At 47.7% G+C, this 27,385-nt stretch overlaps 2 protein-coding genes across 3 annotated transcripts in view; one reads left to right on the top strand and one right to left on the bottom strand.

Annotated features, from left to right (window-relative positions):
• The window catches only part of OTOF (otoferlin), a 139,717-nt gene extending 138,997 nt beyond the window's left edge, over positions 1 to 720 (top strand). For both annotated transcript variants that reach the window (XM_066611991.1, XM_066611992.1), the window contains one exon: positions 540 to 720. In XM_066611991.1, the coding sequence (XP_066468088.1) occupies positions 540 to 720 (181 nt within the window). The remainder of the gene's footprint in view (positions 1 to 539) is intronic.
• Positions 721 to 5,560: 4,840 nt separating this feature from the next.
• On the bottom strand, positions 5,561 to 24,151 carry DRC1 (dynein regulatory complex subunit 1). The gene is made up of 17 exons (XM_066623817.1): positions 23,751 to 24,151; positions 22,882 to 22,969; positions 21,698 to 21,810; positions 20,811 to 20,994; positions 18,584 to 18,721; positions 17,157 to 17,243; positions 16,632 to 16,754; positions 15,561 to 15,700; positions 13,356 to 13,490; positions 11,725 to 11,964; positions 10,680 to 10,791; positions 10,424 to 10,513; positions 8,629 to 8,700; positions 7,881 to 8,089; positions 6,609 to 6,752; positions 6,028 to 6,130; positions 5,561 to 5,623 (listed from the first exon to the last, which is right to left on the bottom strand). The coding sequence occupies exons 1-17, from the start codon at positions 24,149 to 24,151 to the stop codon at positions 5,561 to 5,563; spliced, it is 2,442 nt and encodes an 813-aa protein (XP_066479914.1).
• Between the last annotated feature and the right edge of the window lie 3,234 nt (positions 24,152 to 27,385).

Genomic DNA, 27,385 nt, shown 5'->3' with positions numbered 1-27,385 from the left:
TGAGGAGAGAACAGTGGCTTGGGAACAGGTGGCCTCTAGGAAAGTCATTAAAGTCTGAAGTCTGGGCAGCGCCCCTGGACATTGTGCTCTCCCAAAGAGCTGAACTATGTGATCCTGAGAGTTATACCCTGCATCCTCAGGGACACTGGCTGAGATCCTTGGTCAGAACATCTCAGGTAACAGAAGGAAGCTCTGTTTATGCCTCTGTAATTTCTGACGAACCACTAGGGCCTCGACAGCCTTCCTTCTCTTGCAGCCTGTCGGGGCCTGAAAGAACAAAGGCTGCCATGGGCAAGCCAGAGACTTAGCTGAAGAACATTGCCGTAGTTAAAGAGTTACTTGTGCCTTCACAGAAAAGTAGCAAGCAGTGTTTCCACCTGTCTCTGGTACCTGTCTCCATCACCATCACTAGTGGTGATGTGAGGCCTACAGTGGTGGGGCTCAGGACAAGGCCTGAAGGAGCCCATTCTCTCTCCCCAACAAATGATTTGTGCACTTGCTGAGTGTGGACATTTTGTTCTCTCCTTTCTTTTGCCCAGTCGCCCGGATACATCCTTCATTTGGTTCCTAAATCCGCTGAAATCTATCAGGTACCTCATTTGCACCCGCTACAAATGGCTCATCATCAAGATTGTCCTAGCCCTTCTGCTGCTCATCATGGTGGGTCTCTTCCTCTACTCCATGCCTGGCTACATGGTCAAGAAGCTTCTAGGGGCATAAGGCAGCTGCCCCGTGGCTGGACTCCTCCCCCCTTTCCAAGTCCAGCTGTTTCAGGTGCTGCTCTCATTTGTGTTTCTCTTTGCTGCATCCTTGTGTTTCCTTTCGGGAATGAGGTGGGGGGAACTCAGAATTTGCTTTGTTTTACTTTGTCTTGGGAAGAGGGAGCTTCGAGCCTGTTCAACCCCGGGCTCTAACCTCACATCCTGGAGTGTTTCTTAGTTCAACTGCCCTAGGGGGCCTCACTCACCTGTGCTAGTATCACGAACATTCTTCACAAATGAGTTCATATTGAGGAGGTGCTGCCTCAGCTCGTTTCTGTTCTGTGTGGGTTTGACATCTCCCATCCTTTCCTTTCCCCCTTGAGTTACTTCCATAGCTGAGGCCATAGTTCCCTCCATGAGATGCTGGGAACTCAGGAGTCTCCTCCCCCCCAGGTGTGAAGCAGAGAAGTAGTTAAGAAAGGTTGGCACCTCCACATGCAAGCTGCTGTTTCCTTTGGTGAGGAGAATGTGCGTTCCCTGGCCCCTGCTCAGGTCACCCAGCCATTGGTTCCTGCCGCTGCTAGGAAGCTGTCCTCTGCTTCCAAGGTTGGTCACAATGCAAATGGCTAGTCAACCAGTGGCAGGTGATGCATGGAGGTTGTCGCAAACTTAGGGGGTTTGGGGTGCTCAGAATTCCTGGTTCTTGAACCCTAAAGCCCTCAAGGGCCCCCATCCAGTAGTACTGCCACCACCCTGTATGTGCCAGTGCCTCAGTCCAGGGACACTGAGACCCTCTAGGCTTAATTCTATCCCTTGCAGGCACCGAGCGCTTTCTCCAATTAAAGCTTCAGTCTTCAAGTCACTAGACCTCAATGAGTATTTGGTAGCTTGCTGAACGGCTAGGCAGGATTCTGAACCTTTGTCCCCAACAGACAATGAAACAACTTAGTAAAAGCAATTTTAGTTCATTAAGTACATAAGGTTACATAAAGCAGCAAATGCTAGAGGCATAAACATCTAGGAAATGTATCAGCAATAAAATAATAAAGCTAACTGGCTATCTCTATTAATCCCTATCTCTCATCTGAGTCAGCTTCTCTTGTAGATCTTTTAGCTCCAGGCTACCTGTGAGGCCAGATGCCCATGGTGGACAACGGAGCTCACCGTGTGCAAGATGTTGCACCCCAAAAACTCTGCCCAAGAAGCCCCGGACACACCCCTTGGGGCACTCATTATTATACTTCTTATACTAATAGTACTGAGGTGACGTCATACTTATTTAGAAACTTACTCCAGTCAGAAACTTTTGAGGACAGAACCTTCCCAAAGTTAGCTTGGTTGCTAGCCCTCCTAGTTCTTACCCCTCCCAACTGGAGATCCATAGCTGCATTCCATTCCGGCGCCCCTCAGTCTACTGAGGTGTTAAACATTCCAATGGGTTGTAATTCTTGTTGTCTGTCCTTTCTGGCCAGCAAAGGAGAGAGAATAATCTTTTTGTTTGTTTACTCACATTCTTGCAGCTAGGAACTGCTAGCCACTTCTCCGTTACTAACTTAGTTTGGTTCAGGCTTCATATGCTAACCAAGGCCTAACATGTATATATCCATGACAGAGGTGGACTGCCTGCACCACTAGGGGGGTGCATTGATGTAGCAAAGTGGCTGAGCTGCAAAACAGGAAGCACTCAGTCAAATCTTGCCCAGGTCTTAGGCAAGCTGTTCTTTGCCACTCTTACTCCCCATCCCATGGGAATAAGAACACAGACCTCCTTTGTAGGGATGTTGTAAAGATTACAACAAAATAATGAAAAACCCTTTGCGGGCAAGCAGACATGCATACGTCACACATGCACGCACACAGATGGGAAGGCAGGAGAGGGACTACTAGTTTCTCCCATCTTTGGCCAGGTTCACTGGCTCCCTGTGCCTTGCGGTAAAGACTCAAGAAAAAGAGTTGAATGAAAAGGCAACATTTCAGGCTGGGGCAAGAGGTCCCACAATGTCTCTGGTGACCAAGTCCAGATCTATTGCCTTTCTGTGCAATACATGATTTGCTGTCTTTTGTGTCCTTTGGCTTAGTGGAATACATCATCCATTGGTGAGGCAAGCAACCGCACATTTGCCAGTTATGATGTTCTGACACCAAGACCCATATTTTTGCAGTGGCCACAGCTTTGGTTGGACAGTGCAGGGTTCCCTGATCAGAACTTCCAAAATAAGTTGGCATTTGGCAGGGCAGAGGAGTAATTTCGCATCAAGCTGCTGTAGCCTGAGAGCGTTCTCATATATTCTCTTGGGCTTGGCTGGTGTAGAAAAGGGAGCTCCCAGCTGGAAGAAAGGATAATGGTCACTGAGCAAGCTGAGGGTTGGGAGAAGACCAACCAAGGATCTGATTGGATGATGCGATAATCCCATCACTCAGCCATTTTGGGCACCTTCTCAAGTAGGACTTATTGGGGCCTAAAGGGTGTGTTGAGCCTGTTCTGGCACAAGAGCAGATGAAGGATCATGGAAGTGATGACCCATTTATTTAGCTGTATAAACCACTTTGTAAACTAATTTCATTGGTGGTATATAAATATTCCTGATACTTTTCCTAATAATGGTATACTGTTGGGAGGGGGTCCCATTCCCTTGCTGCAGCAACCCACTGCGGCCAGGCCTCATCCTTCCAGTGCACCATCACTCCTATTCCAGACTATCCTGAAGTGAACCTCCTGCCTTCTCTCCCAGCACTTGGGAGAGGAGCAGGGAGGGCAGACGTAGCATCAGTGGAACACATTCTTGTGGGCCTGCTGCAGACCTTGTACCCAGAGCCTCATGTAAGGAAGAACTATCTATGGGATCTCAATCACAAGTATGTGATTTCTGGATGAGCCAACAGCCCTTGGTGTCTATTAAATACGACTACTGGACTTTCTTTGAGCCTCCCCCACATATGTGTATCTAGAAGGCAGCTTGCCACAGTAACTGCAACAGCCACAAATAGGGACTCCAGCAATCAGAGGAAATACCAGGGAACAATGCAGGGGATTAACTGTAACATGGGGAGATGAAGCAGAGAAGGTCCAGTGAACTGGATGGAGAAGCCAATTGGCCCAGGTCTAGCCCAACAGGGCTCTGGAGAAACGAGCAAGTGTGCTATGCCCTTCAGCCCTGAAACACCTGAGATTAGTTTCGTGCCTGCTGGCTGCCTTTCTTTCCTGAGGTGTGTGTAAATTGATCCTGTTTCTCTACTGTCATAGAGACAGTTCTGGTGTGGGTGGGGGTGTTCTCTGTGCACTGTTACATGCAGGGTTTTTTGGAATTTGCTGTATGGACCAAGAAAAAAAAAATCTGTAAGTTCTTTAATAAAAATAGATCACCAAAAAGGAGCTGAGTCTGAATAACTTCAGGGTGGTGGGGAGGGTTGAGGTGGGCTAATGGAAGGAAAAAGGCAGACTATCTGACTGAGGTGGACTTAGGCAGGGCCTGGTGCTTCAGAAGAATGAATCCATTGGGCTCCAGAGTAGAACGACAGGCTACCAAGACAATGAGTTGGCATCAAAAATAGCAGCCCCCCACTAAGTTCCCCTCTTCCCTTACATAATATCTAGGTCCCCATGTCCTGACATCCTGAAAATGACCTTCCCTGCCCCAAGCAGCTGCAAACAACGTGGCCAATGTCCACAATTTGGGGGCTCCAGGTTTTTAAGAATTCTGGGACCCAAAGAAAGAGCAAAGCCTCTTAGCAGTTTACTCAGGCACCAAAAAGATGGATGCTTCAGCAGCAGTTTGTCACCTTGTTCAAAGTCTACTCTTATTTATAATCTGTGATGCAAATGCCCTGTGGAAAGGGCATTTTCAACCACCAACAGCACTGTAGGGCAGGTACCTGTGCTTTGCCTTGCCTTCAGCCCTAATCTCTGCCCCTTCCAGAGGTCTGCATGTCTTTGTTCATTTGGTTGGTTCATAGGTCCAACAGGTTGGTTCAAGAGGAACAGAAACCATTTTTAATCACAAGGACCAAAGACCACAACTGAATGGCTTGGGGCATCTGTCCCCAGTCACTTGTCACCTCAGGAAGCAGAAAGATAAGAGAAACAAGAAGGTTCAACTGACCTTTTATTGGTCACCTCTTTTTTATGACACCAAGAATCATCTCTTCTCCAAAATACTTCTGTTCAAATGCCTATGAGGGCAGGCAGGGATACAGATCTATTGCTGAGCAATGGGAAGATACCCACTGATTCCTGAGACTCCCAGAGTTGCTGAAGTCCACATTCCTACCTAGAGATGCCCCTTTTACTCCACACGCTGGACATGCTCTTCCCAGACTTTTGCTGTGAGGGACAGGAGGCAGCTGTGGCACCTCCCCCTTTCTACCTTCCTAGCCCTGTTGTCCACCACCCTAGCACATCTGGGACCCACAAGGGAATGAGTGGGAGGAGCCATAGCTGCCTTCAGCTCTATTGGAAGATCTGAAAGGTTCACATTCAGAGTAAGAAAGATGTCTGGTTTCTGGAGGAAGAGACCCTACAACTAACACTTCTGACCTGTTTTCTATTTTTGTGAATGCTCTGAAACATGTCAGAGTGTATTTCCCAAGGTGCCTGGAATTTCAACCTGGTGACAAGTCACAACATTCACAAGACAGGTTCAATGTGCCAGAATCTCTGGGTTGACTATGTCATGCAAGAATACCGTTTCATAACAGAGGCTGTTATCCAACATGTGGCCTACTTCAGTATGCTCTTCCTTCTCCCCCCACCACGGCTTGCAGGAATTGCTCCAACTCATGTACCATGTAAGGAAGAGATGAGGAAAGCATCTCATGCTAGGAAAGCAACCTGGTTTCCGCACTTCTTGCAGAAGAGAATTTCATGTCTTATTCATCTGTAGCTGCAGCAGATGGGTGGGAGGGATCAGCAGCTCGGCATTGACCTGTGGAAAGAGTAATAGATGAGCTCACTCTTGTGCAGCCTGTCCTAAAGACTTAATGAGCAATGCTCAAGTGTTTCCCCCACCTTAGTCTGGATGAGAAAGCCAATGACTTGGGGGGAGTGCCTCACAGCCTCATATGTGGAGGCTCTAACCATGTGAAGACCCAATCATCCCAGGTTGTGGACACATGGTGAGACAAGCATTACTCCCCAATCCTAACTGCCCTGCTTCCTCATACTCTGAAGTTCAAGTAGTATTGAAACACTGAGATTTTCAGATTACACCTTTCCTCCTTTGCTGTTCCTTGTTTCTGGAATTGCCTCCCAGAACACAGCTCCCCCCAACGTGGACACCCCATCTTGTGCAGCTCCATTTCTCCTTTTGGTCTTCATCCCTTTACTCACTGGGGAGTGGAGATACTGGTGCAGCAGCATCCTGAGCTCCGAGTTCTGTTGGTGTAGCCCATCTGTCTCTGTGATCAGCTTTGCCCTCTGAGTGAGGATGTGGCTGGACAGGAATGGGAGAAGGGAAACAAAAATTGGGCCCCAAAGAGACATCCCTGGTTCCTTCTGCAATGATCCCAAGCCCTTAGAGAAACTCAGATGGACTTAGCAGACACTGAGTGAGGGAGGTTCAGCTCCGCTTCCTCATATACTCAAAAAAGGCCAAATCAGCCAAAGAAAAGCAAGACTCCAAACCAATCCAAGCACCTCTGCACTTGTGCTCTGAATCTGGCTACAATCAGGAAACCTCAGTAGGATTTGACCAACTACCCCTGCAGTTGAAGCAATAGCACTTCACCATCTCACCATCAGGAGCCATCCTAAGTACAAACATCTTTACAAGGTGCACTCTTGATAACCAAGAGCAGGTCTCTGCCACTGGACTCCAGCCTGCTCCACCCATTCTCCTGCACAGGGATCCATAACACCCCCAAATTGCCCTCTGAACAGAAGTGCAAGAGCCGCTGGGTGCCATCACTTACTAATATTTCTCCAAGCCAGCCACCAGCGCATCCCATAGCTTCAGCTTTCCATCTGGGATAATGTGGGCCAGTGCATCCCAGTACTCTGAGTCCTTGGAATTGTCCCGCTCTTCACACACTTTCTTCACCATGGGGTGTTTCTCCCTGTAGGAGAAGGGCCTATTAGGCTGGGAATTGAAGCTAAAACCTGTTACAGGCCACCTTCCCCTGCATCAGACCCAACGCCAATGCTTGGGAAGGAGTCTCCTGTGAATGCCCCTTCTGTCAACCTGACCACCTGGAGCCACTGGCAGGAGACAAGGCCAATTCACATCCAGCATGCGAACTCCAAAAGGAGTCACCACATGTCTGTTCTGTGGAAAATGCACTGGTGTGTCAATAAGCATCACTCGTGTCTTGTTCAAACACCAATGATGTGTGGGTCAAGAAATGACTTGCTTAGAGGAATGGACATCCAGCAAAAATATGGTGCCTTCTTACCACTCTACCAACCCAGCCAACAAGGCATCCTTGTTTAATCCTCGCACATGCACCCTGCCAATTTTGCATGGTGGGGGAAATGGGGTTGTTCCCTTAGTCTCAATTTGGGATTAGGTGAAGAATTGTGTGGCTGCTCAGAAGCAATCTCAGGGTTGCTGGAAACCACTGGGATGATGGAGCTCCCCCAACTTTCTCCCCCTTCTTTCTTCTGGGATAAACCCCAGCACAGGGTTCAAAACAAAAGAGCTTTCCTGAGGCACTTTGAAAACATAGCACTAAAAGATGGCATGGTCAGGTAGAAAGGTTGTGGATTGATCACCTTCACATCTGGACCCAGCAAGAGCAATGGATTCAAGTCCGCACACCTGCTGAGATTAGCATAAACCAGTCTATTGGGCAATCCAGCTCACTGACAGAGTCGGAGGGTAGGCAGGGATGATCAGGTGGTTGTGAAATACACAATCACACTGGCCAATGACCTCATCAAACCTTACAGTTGGCACATTCCCTCCTCCTAGACCACTGGCTAAACACTACATTGTAGTGTGTAGTGACTACAACATAGATTTCTGGGAGTTCTCCATGTACCTGGGAGGGAGGCTTTCTGCATTTTCCTCAGCCTGGATTTGTCCTTGTGGTGGCAGATCTTACCATTTTGCCCTGAGCAAAGGTGGGAGGCACCTGCGCTTGCACCAGGGCCCCACCCCCAATCATTATAACCACTCAGGGTCAAGGCCCCTTCAGACACATCCCAGCCTCCAAAACCATCCCTGTCCTCTGCTGCCAGTCTACCTCGGTTCCTGGAATTCTTGCACAAAGGCTTTCAGAGCTTGAAGGATGTCATTGGGGTGCATTTGTATGGCAGAAAGAGACACAACTGGGCCCAGGGGAGCTCTATCCTCTTCTTGCTGAACTGAAGAGGTCTCTTCTTCCTTCTCTTCTGTGGTCACTGCATCTGGAAGGGCTTCCTTGGGACCTGGATCCACCACTTCCTCTGTCTCCTGAGAGACACAAGGCACACCAGGAGAAAGACCGTAGTCAGTGGTGAGGCCCTTGCTCTGCACAGAGAAGGGTCCAGGTTCACCTTCCTGGATCTGTAAGCGGGGCTGGGAAGAGCCTGCTTGAAACCCAAGTGAATTGCTGCCAGTCACTGTAGGCAGGACAAGGGTCCAGCTCCACAGGAGGAAGCTTCATGTGTTCAATTCTACCAGTCCTCTCCAAGGGAAGCTGGTTACCCCAGGAATCATGGCTCAAAGGAGCCAAAACGTGTGAGCCAGGCCAACAAGGGAGTGAAAGGAGCTGAAGGGGAGAAAGAGAAGGACATGTTCAAAGAGAAGTGGACGTGGCATAAGTCTACTGGTGTCTAACATCTGAATAGGGATATTCACACCATGCCTTGCTTGTGAGTCTCCCCAGAACTGCTGTCTGGTTATGCTAAACAGACAGGAAACTGAGACAGTCCGCCTGAGTACCAAGGCAATTCTTAAATGCTTCTATACAATCCCCTCCCACTCCCACCTCTTACCAAACTAGAAGTCACCTGCTGAGCCTTGAAATTCATGAAGAATGACACCATCTTGTAGACATCATCTTCATTATCAATCGACAGGGCCTAGGAAGGGGTGGAGAAAGCCCATAGGCTCAGTCTGCTGGTCAATGCCAGGTCCAAGTGGGCAAGTTTCTGCACTGCACCTCCCAGGGTAGCTGGGGAAGGGGTGAGCCGCACTGGTCAGCCTCAACTCTGAGGAAAACAGGAGCACCTGGGTGGTCCATTGCCCCTGGCCAGAATAATTGCCAAAGGAGTGCATTCATATCGCTCCCAAGTTTGGGTTTTGTGTTTAACTCACAGAATGAGTTAACTTACAGAATGAGAATGCTTAACTCACAGAATAACTGTGTTTAACTATGAATGCAGCAAGACCTGCAGCATAGCATGCTACAAGTGCAGCAATGAGGACCACAAGTTTCAGCTCTTTCACACAATCAAAAAGTAACATGGACTGGACCGCTATGGTATTTTTCCAATTTGATCTTGCAAAGCTTGAAAGGCAAGAGGCAGCAAACAGATACAAAATCCCCCCACTGCTCTCCTTTTTCCTGAATACTTGTGGCAGCATCATTTCCAAGGGGACACAGTGCAACCCATCCTCCCTTTCAGCCACAGTTTTGCTGACCCTTGGCAAAGGCATATGAGCAGCACCATTTTGGAAAAGAAGGCTAGAAAGGTGCGTGGTTGTACTAAGGTTTCTATTGTTAGGATATTGTAAGCTGATGGGGGGGGGGCTGTGGGAAAGGAAAAGCAGAACAGAATTAACTTAAAGAAATGATGTTGAGTAGCTCATATATTTGCCAATCATTTCGATTCATGGGTGTAACTCTAGAGAGTGAGGGCCTGCTAACTGCTAGGGTAGAGTATTCCTGTACAAACTGCACCTCCTCTGCCTCCATGGAAGCCCCATCAGTGGGGCCTAAACCAAGGGTGGAGTGTGCTTTAGCCCCACTGCAACATGTTCTACAAGGGATGTACTTCACCTTTTTCTGCAAAGGAAAAAGGCCATTCACTTAGAGAAAGCAAAGGCACACACTGAAGGGTGTGTGTGTGTGTGTGTGTGTGTGTGTGTGTGTGTGTGTGTGTGTGTGTGTGTGTGTGTGTGTGTGTGTGTGTGTGTGTGTGTGTGTGTGTGTGTGTGTGTGGGCTAAACCTGCCACCAGCGAATCCTGCACCTGAAGCAAGAAGCAGTCCTTGTCCTTTCTTATTTGTGCCCCTCACTGGATCTTGTGACATCTGTCCTGCAGAGCTCAACAGGAGCCAGCGAGAACTGCATTAGCCCTTATAAGCACCAGTCAGCCTGGGGGTGAGGGTGGGGGTGAGTCAGTTTCTTGGTCACGTTAGAGCATGTGATAGACTTCTAAGAAGCTCTCTTTTTGAGAGATAATTACATCTTGTTTGCAGAGTTCAAAACAGAGCATCACTTAAGAAAATGAAAGGGCCTTAATGGGTGGAGGCAGCCAACCTCAGGCAGAGCCCCCAAATCAAGCTTGGCAAGGATTTCAACTCCCCTCCCTCCTCCAAGATGCTCAGGCGGACATAGGTGGTTCTCTCCCCACCCGCACTTGAGCTCACTACAATCCTGTGGGTCCAGTTAGGCCAAGAGATGGTGACTGGCCAACATCACCTGGGTGTCTTGGCTGAGTAGGATTGGCCCAGCACCCCAACTGCTATGCCCTACTGGCTCTTCTGCACTGCCAGTGGGCTTTCTCCTGAGACCATCTGTCTGGGATCTATCTGTCTCAAAAGCACTCCTGGCTGACAGTGGCACAAGAATGGAACTCACCATGAAGATGGAATCCAGGCTCATGAGGGTGCGGTCGTGCTTCTCCAGAGGCTGGAGGAGGCCCCGCAGCTTGCTTTCAATCAGGAAACCCTAGCAGTGGAGGGAGACAAAAGGCAAGAGATTCTCTGGGTACAGAGCCACAAAGACAGAGGAACTGCGGAATGGACAGGGGCTCAGGAGGGGATGGCAGGGCGAGGGCACAGCCCCAAACAGCAGTCACAGTCAACAACCAACCCAGCCTGCCCCACAGGCTCACCGACTCGTCACACAGGAGTTCCAGGATGCGCTTGAGAGTCCGGGCTGAAATCGGCCACGGCGCTGTGATCTCACGCTCAGGATCTGCAGCCTCCTTGGAAGCTCCATCTTTGCTTTCCTCCTCTGGGATTGCTTCTCTCTCTTCTCGTGGGCTGCCCCTAGGTGAGGAGGCAACCTCCTGGGGTGACTGACATGCTGCAGGAAAGAGGCACATCAGGAGGCAACAACACAGCAAAGATAGCCAGGGAGACACACTGATGAGCACTCCTGCTCTTATGCTCTCCTTCACACTTTTGCTTAGTCCCCTTTTCTTTAAAAGAGACAGTCTTCCACGCTACTTAGGGAGGGCCAGCCAAGGAATCAACCTTCATTGGGAAAGGGCGGACAAGTGCCACGATCCAGTTGTGTGAATCCCACAATTCTAAGTTCAGAATCTGATGCTGGGTTCCACTTCCTGAGAATCTCAGCCTTAATTTTTTTTAAAGTTCTTATGGCTTCACAAATCTGCTTGAATAAAAACACACTATCTAGTGAAATGGTAGGAATGAACAGGAGAGCTTTCCAGTGGGCAAAGGGAAGGGCGGGCTTAAGTGGCCTGTGTAGTCCTGTGCCACTCCAATTGTTGAGCAGAAGCAGAACTCACGATGTAAAAGGGACATGTCTACATTTGCTAAGGGCACATCAACTGCAACATTTGGCTTTTCACGGAGCAGAATCTGGATTGCTTTGCTAGAAGAATTTCATATCCCAAAGCATCCAGCAAAAGGCACACTTCTCTCCTCTGTTGCTGAGAAATGCACACAAAGGTCCACATATACTGCTCTCCACCCTCCACTACATCACACTCCACCACTCTCTTTTTTGCCAAAGATATTCCATTTCTTTGCAATCACGGAATCAAAAGAGTTGGTGTAAAAACTAAGCACACTGAAAGAATTCTATGTACACAACTCCCTCTAATCACAGAATCTGAGTGCCCTACTTATGTGGCTTCCAGAACAAAATATACACAGCCATCACAGCAAGAAACTGGAAGGAAGCCTGACTTACGTTCTGGGGTCATCACCTCCCGGGCCAGCTCAGAGGCCGATTTCATTTTCTTCTGGTACACAAAAGGCCCCACATTTCGGAGGACCCAGCTGTCAGGCTCCTCCCAGGGTAAACCTAACTGTTGGGCATGGATGACATGGTCAGCATTGAGAGCTCTGCGGATCAGCCCCTTGGCCTCCTCCTCATTCATCAGCCACACATCCCGGAAATGCTGGGCATCCAGAATAGCAAAGTGTCTGTGTAAAGAGAAAGGCAGGGATGGTAAAAAGCCGTTTCATTCAAGGTTGGAAGCTGCTTTCAACACTGGGCAGTGTGGGACAGAACTGCGGTGTTGAGAAGAAACCACAGCTCAGTGAAAGCACACCAGTTGTGCAGCCAGAAGGTCCCAGCACTTCTAATTGAAACGTTCTCTGGCAGATGTGGTGGGAGAGACACTGGAGGGGAGATCCAGTCTGAACAGACATAAGAGGTAAGACGGCAGCCTCATGGGGCCATTCAAATATATTCTGTTGAGGAGGAGCCTTTGCTCAGGAGGAGAGCAAGGCTTTGCATACAGAAGAACCCAGGTTCAGTTCCTGGCCCTATCAGTTCAAAGATCTCCAAATGCCAGGGCTGGGCAAGCACCCGGAGGCCCTTGAGTGCTGCTCTCAGCCAGAGCATCCCCTACTGGGCGAGACTTGGCAAACTTGGCATCCAGCCCCTGGATGAGTCTATCAGTCTAGATCTCCCCTTCCTCACAGGCTGAAGCTGGTGATGCATTAATTTGTATACCACTTTTCTACAGCACATCTAAGGCAACATACAGCAATAGTTAAAAGAGTACCATATGCAATAAAATCAACAAAAAACAACTTAAAAAATATAATACAGCTACAAAAATCCCTTATACTTTAGGAACTACAACTGCAGCACAAATACATAAAGGTATCCGCAGTGATTTCAATCTGGTTAACACACTAATCTGGAAATGAGAGTCGAGTCAAAATTGTTTAAAGATGGGCAGCAACAGTGCTTGGGAAACCTCTTTTGGGAGCTGGTTCCTGAGCATAGGTACCACAACCGAGAAAGTCTATCCATGAATATCCAGCTCACAGAGGTAGCAGCAGAGGAGGGTGGGGTGAGGAAGCAGAGTTCTTGGGGAGGTTTTTATGGAGGGGTGGTAGTTCTGGAGACACTTTTGCTCCAAACTGTTTAGGTCTTTAAAAGTCACAGCCAGTACCGTGAATTGAGCCCTGAAGCAAACTGGCAACTTGTAAAGTCATGTGCTCTGGCAGCTGCTTTGTGAACTAACTGAAGCTTCCGGGCTGTCTGCAAGGGCAGCCCCACATAGCATGCTGCCAGTTGACTCTGTCTTTAAAACTCTCACTCTTGGACAAAGCTTTTAATGTATCTGGAGATGAGTGCCCCTAAGCACAGACAGATTGCTCTCCCCTTCATTAGGATGTAAGGCCAGTGTCTTCCTCTCTTGTCCTGGATGCGGGTTTAGGGGACAAGATTCCTGATTGAAAGTGCGCAGACTCCAAGCAGGTTTAAGCCCTTGCATTACTTCAAGGGCTGCCTGCTGGGCCAAGTCACCAGGGCTCCCCACATGCTCCCTTCCACCTTTCCTGCCCCACACAGCTCTCACCTCATGGTTCTCTGCAAGTCCTTGTACTGCTCCACAATCCGCTTGTAGTCAGCAGTTAGTGTCAGGTTCTCCTCACGGCACTGCTTTATCTGCTTGGCCAGCTTCATTCGCAGATTGTTGAGCACATCGTGCAGCCTGAGGAAGGAAGAAGGGGCTTTATGGCAGAAGCAGGGAAGTCAGCCAGACAGCATTTGAGGATGGCAGCCAGGGCTGCAATAGGCACCCATAGCTCAGTGGCAGAGCACCTCCTTGGCATGCAGAAGGCCAGACAGAGTCAGTAATCCTGAATTTGACCAAGCAGTGGTCTGAGGGCCCAATCCTAAACAGTGCATGCCAGTTTACTGCCCCTTCCCCCAAAGAGCCACCAGTGCTGCCCAGACAGTGCTTAGGATGCTGCGGCAGCCATTTTTGGCGCTGCAGCAGCCCCAAGCACTGGGCAGTTCAGAATTGGGCTGTGACTCAGCAGGAAGCTGTATCCTCTGCGCATCTAAAACCCTTCATGGATGAGAAAGTTCCATCCTAATTCATCTGGCAAGGTAAAAAACCGAGAATAAGACGGAAATTACTTCAAGAGGATAAAAAAAGAGCAGGATTTGGATGATCAGACTGGGAATTATATTATCAAGCAGCAACCCTAAACTGGATAAAAGATTGGGGACTCATACTAAATTCCAAAATTTTAATTTTAGAAGCACATGATTTACAAATAGGCTGGCACGCATTCCTGTTTTATGATAAAGTCAAACAGCATGGATATTTTAGACAACACATTTTAAGAAGATCTTTAATTTGGATATGGGAACAGATAAAATACAAGATATACTCTAAATTACCCAGATGGATAAAACCGCTTGAAATAGCAACTAATCCGAACTGGATTTAAAAAGACCAAAATAAGTCATACAACGATCTGTTGAATATTAAAGGAGAGACCTTAAGTAAGTTTGAGTTAGAAGAGAAAGGAATAAAATTGGACTGGTGGAATGAAATGCAAATAAGAACAAGATTACGAGAAGACCAAAAAATAGGTTTTTATGAAAAAGATATAAGTTTTGATAAAATATTTTTGATTGATGAGGGGAAATATATTTTAAAAAATGTAAAATTTTCTCCTGGAGATAAGAATGGAGGATGAAATAGTTAAAGATGCAATGGTGCGCTGGGCAAAAAATTTTGGATATAATATATCGATGGACGACTGGAAACAAATTTGGAATATAAATATTAAGATAACTAAAGCAGTGTCTTTTAAAGAGAATTTATATAAAATGTTTTATAGATGGTATTTAACTCCAGAGAAATTAGCAAAAGTGTATTCTGGGTCATCAAATAAGTGTTGGAAATGTAAAGAGGTTGAAGGAACCTTTTATCATATGTGGTGGACATGTGAAAAAGCAAAGAAATACTGGAAAATGATACATAAATTCTTGCAAGAGATATTGAATTGTGTATTACCATTCAAACCAGAAATATTCCTCCTAAATGTGACATCAAAAATTAAAGATCAATATAGAAAATACTTTATTGTACATATTGTTACAGCGGCAAGAATACTGTTTGCACAAAAATGGAAATCTACAGATGTGCCAACTAGAGAAAATTTAATAGACAAAATTTATGAAATAGCAGAAATGGAAGTTTTAACAGAAAGAATGAAAGAGAGAGATTTAGGTAGAGTAAGAAAATATTGGAAGCCTTTTTATGATTCGATAGATAATTTCAGTTAAACAATATTGAGTGTTCAGATAAATTTAAATTTTTATAATGGCAAATATGATAGCTTTTGTATTGAAGATTATCGTGTTTTTTTCAGTCGTTTGATTGCTTTTCTTTTCTTGAATAATGCATGTTGTAATCTAGGGCCATATTCACATGTGTAATCTGTGTAGTACCTGCCCAAAGTCTAACCCATTTTCCTTACCTATATCTGTAATAAATAAATAAAATACTTAATAAATAAAAAAAATTTATTCATCATCCTTCCCAGAATCTTGCATTCTTAGGTTAGCTTCACAAACTAGGCTTTTCTTACACAGACAGCACTTCCATGCAGAAACAGTGCATCACCTTTGCGTTGTGTGTCATGCCATATTACCAAACATTACCAGACATGCAGGGAAACCATGGTTGGCCCTAGCTTTTCAACATCAAAGACAGCAGACTTAAATCCTGCCAGATGGCATTGACTGCATATAGAACCTTTACCGATTGAGCTTCCGCTTCTGCTGGGATTTGATGATAGTGTTCTCCTCATCCCTTTTCTTCAGCACCTGGAAGTTGTACTCCAGCTTCTCCTGGTTCAGCTGGTATGTAGCTTTCATCTGCTGGAGTTGTTGCTCCAAGATCTGGCAGCCAAAGGAACAAGGGATAAGTTAAAATGGAAGCACAAGGTCCACCACTAGCCAGAGATCCTCCTGGTCAGGATATACTTGATGCAGGTCCTGAGTCATCTGCCCACTCCGAAAGGGGTTGCACTCCCCCTGCAGGAATGAGAGTTTGGGAGTGCTCCTGGACCCACAACAACTCTTTCTGGAAAGCCAGGTGGCAGTGGTGGCCAGTGTTGCATTTGCTCAGCTTTGACTGGTGCGCCAGCTGCGGCCATACTTGAGTTGATTGGACCTGACCATGGTGGTCCATGCCTTAGTGACATCAAGACTAGATTACTGTAACATGGGGCTGTCCTTGAAGATGGTTCAGAAGCTGCAATTAGTGCAGAATAGTCATTCCCCAATGGTTTTATCATTTCCATTAATTATATTATACATTGTTAATTTTAGAGTTAGAACTTTATAAATAGCCTTGGGCATGTGTTCCAGAATGGGAAAGGCAGGATATGCATTTAAAGAGAGAGAGAGAGAGAGAGAGAGAGAGAGAGAGAGATGTGGAAGTTCAAGTTGGCAAATGTAATAAAAACTTTCACATTTCCAGACCCAACTTGGCCATCCCATTCCTACTGGGTACTGTGGTACAACTGGGACTCTAATTGCTTCTGTCCCCCATTGAGGAATCTGGGAAGGGACTCCTAAATCACATGGGACAGGACAATCCCAAGGAGGTTTCAGGATACCCCCTTTTGTGCAAGGATATTAGCACACCCTGAAATGCATTCAAACAGGCAGTTTGCTACAGGCACTCCCACTGCTAGGGAACTACCCTGTTGCCAAGTTCTCTCCCCCACACAAACAAAAGACCCTTCACAAGGGATTCTCTCCAGAAGAGACTATCACCTCCATATTATTCTCCAAGCAGGACCTCTGAGCTCTTCTTGCTCCATACCTGCACATCATGCTCCAGCTTGATCTTGATAACATTGTACTCCTCAGCATCCTGCACCCGCAGCTGGTTCAGCTCCCGCTCATACTCCTCCACCTTCTTGAGGCGGGCCATCATGAACTCCAGCTGAGGGGAAAGCAGCAGGAACATGAAGGTGAAGGTGCTGCTTGGCTGTGGAGCATGCTCGAACCCGGCTGGCCACGTGATTTCACCAAACTGAAGTCTGGTCACAGCCTTGTGTATTTGCCCTAAACTGCCCCTCTTCCCCCCACCCCAACTCAAAAAGGCTGGAAAGAAGGAAACAGGAAACAGAAGACCTCAATGACACAGACCCAAGTGCCTTCAACTAATCTCAGTACAAAGTGCAAAATTTGACACACACACACACACACACACACACACACCGCATAAGGTCTGTTCTTAGCTCCTATGGCATAATGCAAAGCAAATCAGTCAGTGAGCAGGGCCAGAGTGCACATGTCATTTCCAAAGGCTTCTCTGAGGAGCTGCTTCCCTCTGGCCCCTCACCTCTTGCTTGTTGAGGGTCGCCATGCCTTGCTCCCACTTCTTCTTGTTGCTTGTTAGTAGATCACGGCGCTCCAATTCAAAAGCTTTCTGCAAAAGATGTCTGATGTGAGCAGCTCCCATCCCAGTCAGGAAAGGGAAGCTAGGAGGGTTTTGTTAGACCCACAGCTCAGCCTCAAAATCTGTTTGCAATGCCAAGACTCAGGTCTGGGGTAAAAACATAAGCGTGTACTGAATGCATTTTCCATTTTGTGGTCTAGGAGTGGGGTTACTTCTCCCACCTGCTTTAAAGATAGGGCTAGGCACATGATTTGCCGCTCAATCCTTCCTGCTGGCTCTGCTGGTGGAATATGCATTCCACCAGCAGGTTCTACTAGTGAGAAGAATGAGGCCACAAAAACAATGGCTGGCAGATGTGCACACAGGTAGACAGAGAGCCCACTGTCTGCCAGTGGTAGTGAGTTGGCAGTGGGGGTGGGTCGAGGGAGAAACTGGATGTTTCTGGGTGGGGAGGGGAAGGAACCAGGGGGCAGGGAGCAGGCAGGAGGTGGTGGATCTAGCAGCAATGGTGCACACTGGATCTTATCCCCCCTTTTTAAACCTTCCTGCCCTTTTTCCTCCTCAGAAATATGCTGCCAAAATAGGCAGCATATGTCCCAGGAGACCCATAGGGAGACCCAGGGCCTACGCGAAGTTAAATAAAAATTATCTCCTGTCTGCCCTTAGGTCAGCGACCCACCCCCACCCCCACCCCCAGGATGCAGTGGCTGTACCTTTTTGGCGCGGCCGTATTGGCGCTGGTGGAGGGAATACAATTGGGTGTTAGCACTTTGTCCCCTTCACTAGGGACAATCCTATGCATGTCTACTCAGAAGTAAGCCCCATTGTGTTAAGCTTGGCTTACTTCCAGGAAAGTGTGCAAAGGATTGCCGCCTCAGGGCCCAATCCTATCCAATATGTAGTTGTGTGCACTGCATCTTGTGGTGAAGGGACAGTCACTGGGGCCTTCTTAAGGTATGGGAACATGTATTCCCTTACCAAAGGGTTGTACGGTGGCTATACTGGAGCTAGAAAGTTGGATAGGATTGGACCCTCAGTCTGGTCCCTGGCACAGAAAGGGCCTTCTCAGTGGTGGTATCCAGAACTCCCTCTCCAGAGACAGACATTTATTGCCTGTTTTTCAACAGTCAAGTTACATGTGGGAACAGTAAAACTGATTTGATGCTCTTGGTTCTCAATTCTGTTGTATTTGACATTTTTAGTATCTGTGTTATGGCCTTTTTAATCTACTTTGTTAGCAAATAAAAAATAAATCAGAGGCAATGTTGTTTTCTTCTCTGTTTTAACCACTTATACATAGATACAAAAAAAGAGCTACCTTTGTAGGAGAAAAGCTTTGTTTCGAAGAGGGAGAGCACAGAAAACAATACCTCAATCTGCAAAAGTTCTCGGCGATAGTTTCTCATAAGGTTTCGGATCTGCTCTTCCATTCGTTCCAGCAGCAAATTAATGTCATCTGTTTGCTTCCTGAGGTCTTTTACGTACTGGTCATCTTTGCTCTTCAGCTCCTAGAGAGTCAAATTTGCACAATACAATTGGACATGATTCCACCACGCTATGAAGGGCTAATTGAATTTGCTCTTATACATTGAGAGCAGATACTTGCCGTGCCAGTGTAAACCCTCATTTTCAAAGTTTGCCCTGGCTGTGTAAACAGCACACATCACACAAAAGTATACTCAACAACAGATGCATAGCCTTCAATTGAACATTATTTGGCAGCCTTTTCCCCAAACATGCCCATCCCTACTCTTTAATCCTCAAGGGAGATGCTACTGCTTGGTCTGTTCCCCCCCCCTCACCTGATGGCATCCCACCCTTGCTCCAAGAAGTTCAGAGAATGTCCATTCAATTTTATCCTCACCAAACACCATGTAATGTTGGTTAGGCTGAGGGACACAGTGACCAACCTGAAGTCACGCAATGAGCTTCATAGCTGAACAGGGACTTGGATGTGGGTTTCCTCCATCTAAATCCAACACAACAACCACTAGATCGCACTGGTTCTCATGGAGGATGTGTGCACAGCAGGGCTTTCCAAGTGTGGCACACGTGCTCAAGATGACCAGCTTCCTCAATTTACACCTCCTGTCATCAGTTAAACATACATTCTTCCTTCTTCAGCTTCAGCTTCTCAGGCTGCAATCCTATTCACTCTTTCCTAAGAATAAGCCCTATTGACTATAATATGACTTACTTCGGAGTAGACATGCATACAATTGGACTGTCAGGCATTTGCAGGACTTGGTTAACTCCAGTGGCTGTTGACATTTTACTGCTGTTTTTGCATTTACTATATATCATTTAAATTGGGGGGTTTTGACCATGCTATTCTGCTGAGATGAACTATGGCTTTTTTGTATTTTTTTTTTAGATTTTGTTCTCAGTTTGAGTGCCTATGACTGGACTGTAATAAATAGATATGTTGTTAAACCACCGAATGAAAACTTGACGTACAAAAAAAGATGATGCTCACAAACAGCACAATCAGCATACACAAACTTATGATTCTTAGGAGAGAATCTCAGAAAACAGACACACTTTTCCCACTAAAATAAAAAACAAATCCAAATCAAGGTGAAGGGGGCTCACCCATCACTGGTTGTAGATTTAGACCCACAACACTTCATTCTCAATTTTCTAATCTAAACACACTCCTTGGCATGAACACTCCAGCAACCATCAGCTCCATTATCCTCAGTCACACCTGCTGTGTGCTTCCCCATGAGCACACACACACAGCTGTGACCCTCAATAGCGTAGAAATACATTTTGAAGTACTCTTAATGATGTGCCCACAGCCAAAACTTCTGCAGGGCTCCCCGCACCCCCCACCCCTCAGGCTGGCATTCACTCAGGTAAGGTTAACCCCCACCCCACCAGCAGCAGAACTGAGGACATGGTGGCTGGGATGTGCACAGCATCAACAGAATTTAAAATTTACTAGAGTCCAAATTTCAAGCAATTCTAGCAAAGTTAACAGCAACTCAGCCTGCAATCCTATCCACACTTACCTGGGAATAAGCCCCATTGACTATAATGATGCTTACTTCAGAGTAAACATGCATCAGCTTGGACTCGGAAAGGTTAAAGGTTAGATGAGAGATGGGAGAGCTGATCTGATACCCAACCCCACCTTTCACAGTTCTTATCTGGGCCAGAAGCAAAAATCCCAGATGAGAAAACAAAGTCAGCACAAGCTGAGCCAGTGAGAAAATGTGTTCAAATGCAAACTGAATTCTCACTCTCTTATTTTAAACTTTTTTGGTCTGTGCCTCTGTGGGCAGGGACATCGAAGCAATATCTGAAGTGCTAGCTACTTTCCCAGGGGGTGGTTCCTGCTGGTTGTCATTTCTTTTCCCAAAGAGTGACCCTATATCATGTTGTAGGGCCATTTGCTTGTGTAATTTAAAGACAAAAATGGGGTTTACAGAAGCTGACCACTGGGAAAGTTATCAGCACTTCAAGTACCACTAAAGCTACAATGCCTGCAGAGGCACAGCAAAGAAAAAGAGAGAGAGAGAGAGAGAGAGAAGCTACTGGGGGTGGTGGCCAAGCCGGCCTGCTCCAGCTCTGCTACAGCACTTCTGGACCCACCTGCTGCAACTCACTAATGAGCTTGTTCTTCTCCTCAATCAGCACTGCACAATGCTGCTGCTGCAGATTCAGCACATCCCAGAGGTCCTGAGGAATGGTCTTCTCTTTGGCAGAAGCCCACTTGGAGGTGATCTCGTCAAACTTGTCCTGATTGGCTTTGGCTTCATTCTCCAGCTTCTCAACCCTGCAAGCAGCCAGTGCAAGAGAATTTCCTCAAGCTGAGCTTGCGTGAAAATCTGGGGCAGACGACGGGCGCAATCCAAACCGGCACTGGAGCAGGCAAGCCAGGAGGCTTGCGCTGTATCCAACGCAGCTTTGTTGGCTGCAGCGGCTCAGCCAGAGGCAAAGGGAAACTCTTCCCCTTACCCCTGGGTAAGGGCTGCTTGCCCCAATGGGTCTCCTTGGACCTGCACCTCCTCTGGAGGTGGCACAAGTCCGAGCAGAGCGGAGCGGCTTGAAGCCGCTCCGTTCTCCCTGGGAACAGGGGTTTGGATCCAGCATAACCGCTAGGTTCCAGCCCTGCCCCCGGCTCCTCGTGCACCTGCCCGGGGCTGGCCATCACTCACCCTCCCCCCACCCAGAAATGCCTCCTCCACACACCCCCACGCCTATCTTTGCCGCTTGTGTCGGCACGGGTGCGCTTTACAGCACATTTGTGACCCTCCCGGGCCAGTTATGCCAGCCTCCAGTTAGGATTGCGCCCAATGACTCACAAGGATCCTCTGCTGACACATACTCCAGCCTCCCTTGCTCTGGTTCAAATATCAGGTTTGCACCTTGGGCCTTTCTAGATAAGCAGGTTTCTGAATATCAGGTGGCTTCAACCTTCTTCTGCAGGTTTCCCAAATCCTCCACAATGCCAATGGATACTTGGACTTCACACTTACCTCTGCCTGCTCAGCTCCTCCTCCTCCGACCGCCTGTGTGCCTCCCGAGCATCAGCAGCCACCTGGATATTCGTCACAAGCTGTGTACCATCAAGCAGCAGCTTAGCCAGCCTCTAAACAGATAAGGAACAGCATACCAGAAACAGATTAATCATTCATCTTGTGAAGCTAATGGAGACATAACATCATTGAGGCAATATACCTTGCTGCATCAACGAAAAGTTTAACAGTATGTGTGGCCTTTCAAATGTTTGAGATTGCTGTGAGTCTGAATTCCTCTGGCCCAGAGGTGTTTGCTTCTTGCGAACTGTAAACACACTATAATAATTATTTATTTCTCACACTTTTATATCACCCTCCCTCTAAGGAGCTCAAGGTGGTGTATATGGTTGCTTTCCCCTTTTTGTCCTCACAGCAACCCTGTGAGGTAGGTGAGGCTGAGAGACAGTCTCATGCTGAACCTGGATCTTCCAGGTCCAAGTTCAACATCAGTTGGCTCTCACTAACCAAACTGTAATATTCAAACCAGACTTCACCAGATTAAACACTGTGTTGTGGAAAAGGCTCTCAGTTTTAGGTGCAACCCGGTGCAACCCTGTTCAACTCTGGAACCGGAGCAAAGAAAGGCATAGCACCATGGAATTTGGAATTGCAAGAAAGAGCAGGATTTTAAACACATGCTTGCTAAGATCTTCCAGAGTAAATGAAACACTGATTCAGGTATGGAAACATGACACCTACTATCTCATCTCTTAATGATTTGCAATGGAATCAGTGATGGGCTTCTACTGCAAAGACTTACATTTCAGTTGGGATGACATGATATAGAGGCTCTAACTGTAGCCTCTGTTGATGGCTGCACATACCGTTCATCACTCAGTTTTGCACAGTCACTGAGTGGTCACCTTGAGCAACACTCAACACTTTGATATATGACATACTGTTCAATAATTGTTGTGTTGTCATAGTTTGCTGGACTGCTAAGATGTTTATTGTTTTGATAGAATGATGTGTTGTTGGTTTTGTATAAATTTATTGTTATATTGTAAGCTGCCTTGAGCTTCCCTATTAGGTCAGGTAAGGCAGTATAATCTTTGTAAATAAATAAATAAATAAAAATAACCCAAAACAGCGGAACGGTACTTAAAAGACTGTCCATTGCAGGTGCCTCATTTTGTCCTAACCTGTCTGCTCTCCTCTATCTGTTTGTGGCTCCTACTCTGCTCCTCCTCCACCAACTTTTTGGCATCAGGGTCTTCTCCAAGGGCCTCTCTGGGTGGAGAAAATAGGTAAACATTTGTCCTGAGTACATTCATCCTGGACCACACTAGAAACCATCAAGGGTTCCCCGAAGTTGATACCAGACTGGTTCTGTATATCCTTAGCGCAAAGGCCTGGGGTGCTTTGGAACCCTTGAGCCTTCCGAAGTTGCAATCCAACTCTCCAAGACCCCAAATGGGATCCAGGAGGCAAACACTGCTCTGACCTTGGGTGCAATTCTAACCAATTTTCCAGCAACGACATAAGGGCAGGGCAGCTCCGAGGTAAGGGAACACTGCATTACCTTGAGGAGGCCTCTGTGACTGCCCCCAACTGCAGGACGCAGCACACGCCCCTCTGGCACAGCTATGCCAGTGCTGGAAACTTGGTCAGGACCGTGCCCCTTGCCATGGATATGAGCCGGCGGTCATAAAGCGATGACCCCGAAAGGCATTGTGCTGCTCTGGCTCTGGGAATGTGTCACTGGAGGTCCACCTGGCGGTCCAGGTTGGCGTACAGGGGACGGGGGATCCAAAGTGGGCTCTTCCACCAGGGGCGGGAGTAGGGCCAGCCCTGGGCCTGCTGGTACCTGAGGTGGTGGGCCAGCTGTTGGTGGGCCTTGCCCCTCCAGCCCACCACTCCCCTCCCTCAAGCCAGCGGGTGGGCGGGGATCCGCTGCTGCCCCCAGTCAGCCTCGGGCGGGCCACGCGGGCAGCAGCTTGTCCTCGGGGTGCCTGTGCAGGGGCAGCGTCTCGGCCCCCCTCCTCCGCCCCCGCCAGGCGCCCCGGCGGACCTGCGCTTGGCCTCCAGGCGGGCGGCGATGCGGAGGCGGCGGGCGGCGATGCGCTCCTGCGGGTCTTCCGAGGCCAGGTTGGGCGCCCTGACGCGCGGCGTCGCTCCGGCGCCAGCCGCGCCGGGGCCCACGGCCCCCTCCGCATCCGGATCGGCCTCGCCACCGGCTTCGGCCTCGGAGGGGCCGGCGGCGGAGCTCATCGCGGCGGCTCCGCTCCGATGCAGGCCTCGCCTGCCGCTGCCTCCGTTTCCGAGGCAACGCGGTCGCCTAGCGACCGGACGGGTACACGCGCCAATCCCGTCCTTCTGCGCATGCCTGCTGCTTCCGTTACCGCGGCAACGGTGTCCCCATGGTAACCGGGGCTCGCGCTGTGCCTCCCCTTCTACGTATGCTCGGTGCATCGCCTTGCCCTGGAGAAGGCTCTCCACTAGGTCCTTCCAAGTAATTAGGCTGCAATCCTGTCCACGCTTTCCTGGGAGTAAGCTCCATTGAACACAATAGAACTTACTTCTGAGTAGACCTGTTTAGGATTGTGCCCCAAAGGCATCTCTTTGAGCCCAAGCCTATGCATGTCTACTCAGATGTCAGTCTCATTATAGTCAAAGTAGCTTACTCCCAGGTAAGTGTGGATAGGACTACAGCCTAAGGCTGCAATGCAATCCTAGCCACACTTAACCTGGGAATGAACCCCTTTGACTCTAATGGGACTCACTTCTGAGTAGACATGCATAGGACTGGGATCTTAGGCTACAGTCCTATCCACATTTTCCTGGGAGTAAGCCCCATTGACTCTAATGGGAATTACTTCTGAGTAGACATGCATAGGATTGGGCTCTAAGAGATGCCTTTGGGGCAAATGTGAGTTGATTAACCTTGAGTGCCACCTTACTGTGTTTTCCACGGAGAACTGTGTGAAATTTTTTCTGCACCGTCTTAAGGTATTGCAGCCTCCTGGCTTTGGGAGGCAGCTACCTCAGAATGCCAGATGCCAGGGAGGGCACCAGGATGCAGATCTCCTGTTGTCCTGTGTGCTTCCTGAGGCATCTGGTGGGCCACTGTGAGATACAGGAGGCTGGACTCAAGGGGCCCTGGGCCTGATCCAGTGGGGCTCTTCCTATGTTCTTCTTCTGCAATGCTGTGAATCTCATTACTAATAACATAGTTTAGCTAGACTATGGAACTGCACTCCTAGGACTGCAACCTTCACATGACCAGTGACGGTCTGGAAGAGCCTTTTTCAGTGCCTGTCTGCCCCTGATTTAAATCCACAACCCTCTCTTCTCCACCCTCCCAAAAGTTCTGCAGTGCAAAGAGCAGAATAAAAGCAACCCCTGTAGCCTGACTGCTTAACTTATAGAATACATGGCCACAAGATGTGTCGATAGCCACTAACTGGGTGCCTTTTCCAGAAGACTTTTATGAGTCTTATGGTGGATTAGTTGCTCTGTGTTGCTATTTTATATTGTTATTATTTTAATTGCCACATGTAAGTTGCCCTGAGTCTCTGGATATAAGGTGGGGTACATTTTAAAAAATAAATAAATGCCAGCTACTGGAGAGCAGCAGTGGGAGAGGACCATTGCCTCTTAAGCCCATTGGTGGGCTTCCTGGAGACATTGGAACACTTTGGAAAACACTGTGGTTGGCTACTGTGGGTCCCAGTGCTAGGGCAAAGTACATGATAGTTCCCTTACTTTGAGGAGGGCTCCGTGAGTGCCACCTAACTGCAGGATGACCTACATGTCCCATTGGCACAGCTATGCCAGTGCTGGAAAGTTGGTTAGGATTGTGCCCTAAAAGTAATAAATTAAATGTGATATAGTTTTCATTAAATAATAAGTAATATGGTGTTTAAATTAACCACATTAAATCAATACATACGTTTTTAGGTTTTATTTTGTCGTGTCCTACATTTTTATTGGATGTCCTACATTTTGGGGTGCCTGATCCTCTTTTGGGGTTGAGACTTCTGGAATACCCTGTGCCAGGGCAAAAGGCTGGTGACCACATGCACCACTGGAGTGTTCAGCCACTGTCGGAGGAGGTGAGTTGGTTTGGAAAATGGAAAGTGAACAGGGAGAGGGAGGATCGGTGATCGGGGCCTCCAAGAAGCATGTCAAGGAGGGCAGGGGGCAGTTATTGGTAGCAATTATTATTCACCAATACCCTGTTTCCCCCGTCTGGCCTCACCTCACCTGCTTGGATCACCTCAGAGGTGTGCCAGCCAAAATGCTGATGCAGAGCCAAGTAGACACATAGGGGGTCATGGCATGGCAGAGTAGGTAATTAAAAATTTTGTTTATTCACCTCTCTGTCACACTGTGGTCCTTGGCTGGCTTGCAAGATGCAGCAGAGGCTATGTTAGTGCTGCTGTGCCCTGCAGGCTGGCCAAGAATAGGAATGGGTTGGAAATCAGTGCTTTTAGCTACAAAAATCTTTGTAGGAAAATCAAACTAGAAGACGATTTGTCAGATGTGAAAGGCAGGTAGATCTGGCAAGCATGCCTTGTTTCCATAGACTGGTGCATAAGCTGCTACACTGTCTGTGATTCTCCTTATGATGTTATGTGTGATGTCATGCAGAGTTAGAACAGGTTGCCAAGCACCTCATCAGGTATTAGATCCTTCGAGTGTTTAGACAGGGAATCGTTGTGTGGACTTTTCTCTGTTAACTGGATATTGCTTTTGACAAGATCTGACCGTGAAGGAGCCTACGGTAGTACAAACACTTTCTGTTCTCCTTTCCTCTTCTTTCATTCATTCTCGGAGGCATGAGTGTTCACTTCTGTATTTGCCTCATCCTTTAGTCCATCAGTTGCCTCTGAGTGCTAAACTATTATAGGTATGCAAAAAGACAAGATGGTGGTCTTGGTAACTGGCAAGCGTGTTGGTCAAGTATTTGGCAGGAGGGCCACATCATTTCTCTGACACTGTGTCAGGGGCCAGGAAAAAAAAAAGAATTAATTTACATTTCAAATTTGAATAAATTTAACTAAATTACGTAATTGAATATATGAATAAATGTAGGTCTCGCAATGGCTCAAGACCTATAAAAGGCACAAAGCAAGCCGGCCTTTCCTTCGCTGTTGCTTCACAGATGTGAAACAGCAAGTAGTGCCCTCATCCCACAGCTCACGCAAGAAGTTGAACAGTTGTCCTCAAGCTGAGAGCAGTTATGTCGGGCCACCATGGGCTCTAGCAAGTCTCCAGAGGGCCAGAGGCTTATTGGAGACCAGGGGCTACCTGTGAGCTGGATTAGGTCCTTGAGGGCTGCAAGTGGCCCCTGGGCTGGGGTTTGGGCACCCCTGGTCTCTGAGATAATTTCAGCAGGTGTATGATATGATGTGCATGGATCAATCTGAAGCTTGGCACATCTTAGGGTGTGATCCAGCCAAAGTTAACAATTCCTTTACCTTTGATTTCAGTGGGAGAGAGTTTAGCATGTCCCCAGTGAAATCACTAGAATGTACCCATTATTGCATTGCACATATTTTTGTGTGTCTATAGGGCAAGCTGTTTCAAGTCCCTGCTCTCTCAGATTCCATCCTTAAAAGAACCCAGATCAGCCAGCTGCATTAAGGTCCAGTCCTATCCTTGAGATACGCCAGTGTGACAGCCCCACTGGTGTAGAAGCCC

Source organism: Tiliqua scincoides, chromosome 1 (genome assembly GCF_035046505.1).
Source record: "Tiliqua scincoides isolate rTilSci1 chromosome 1, rTilSci1.hap2, whole genome shotgun sequence".
NCBI classification, from domain to species: domain Eukaryota; kingdom Metazoa; phylum Chordata; class Lepidosauria; order Squamata; family Scincidae; genus Tiliqua; species Tiliqua scincoides.
Note: the sequence above shows the minus strand (reverse complement) of the source record. Positions and strands in the feature narration are given on the sequence as shown.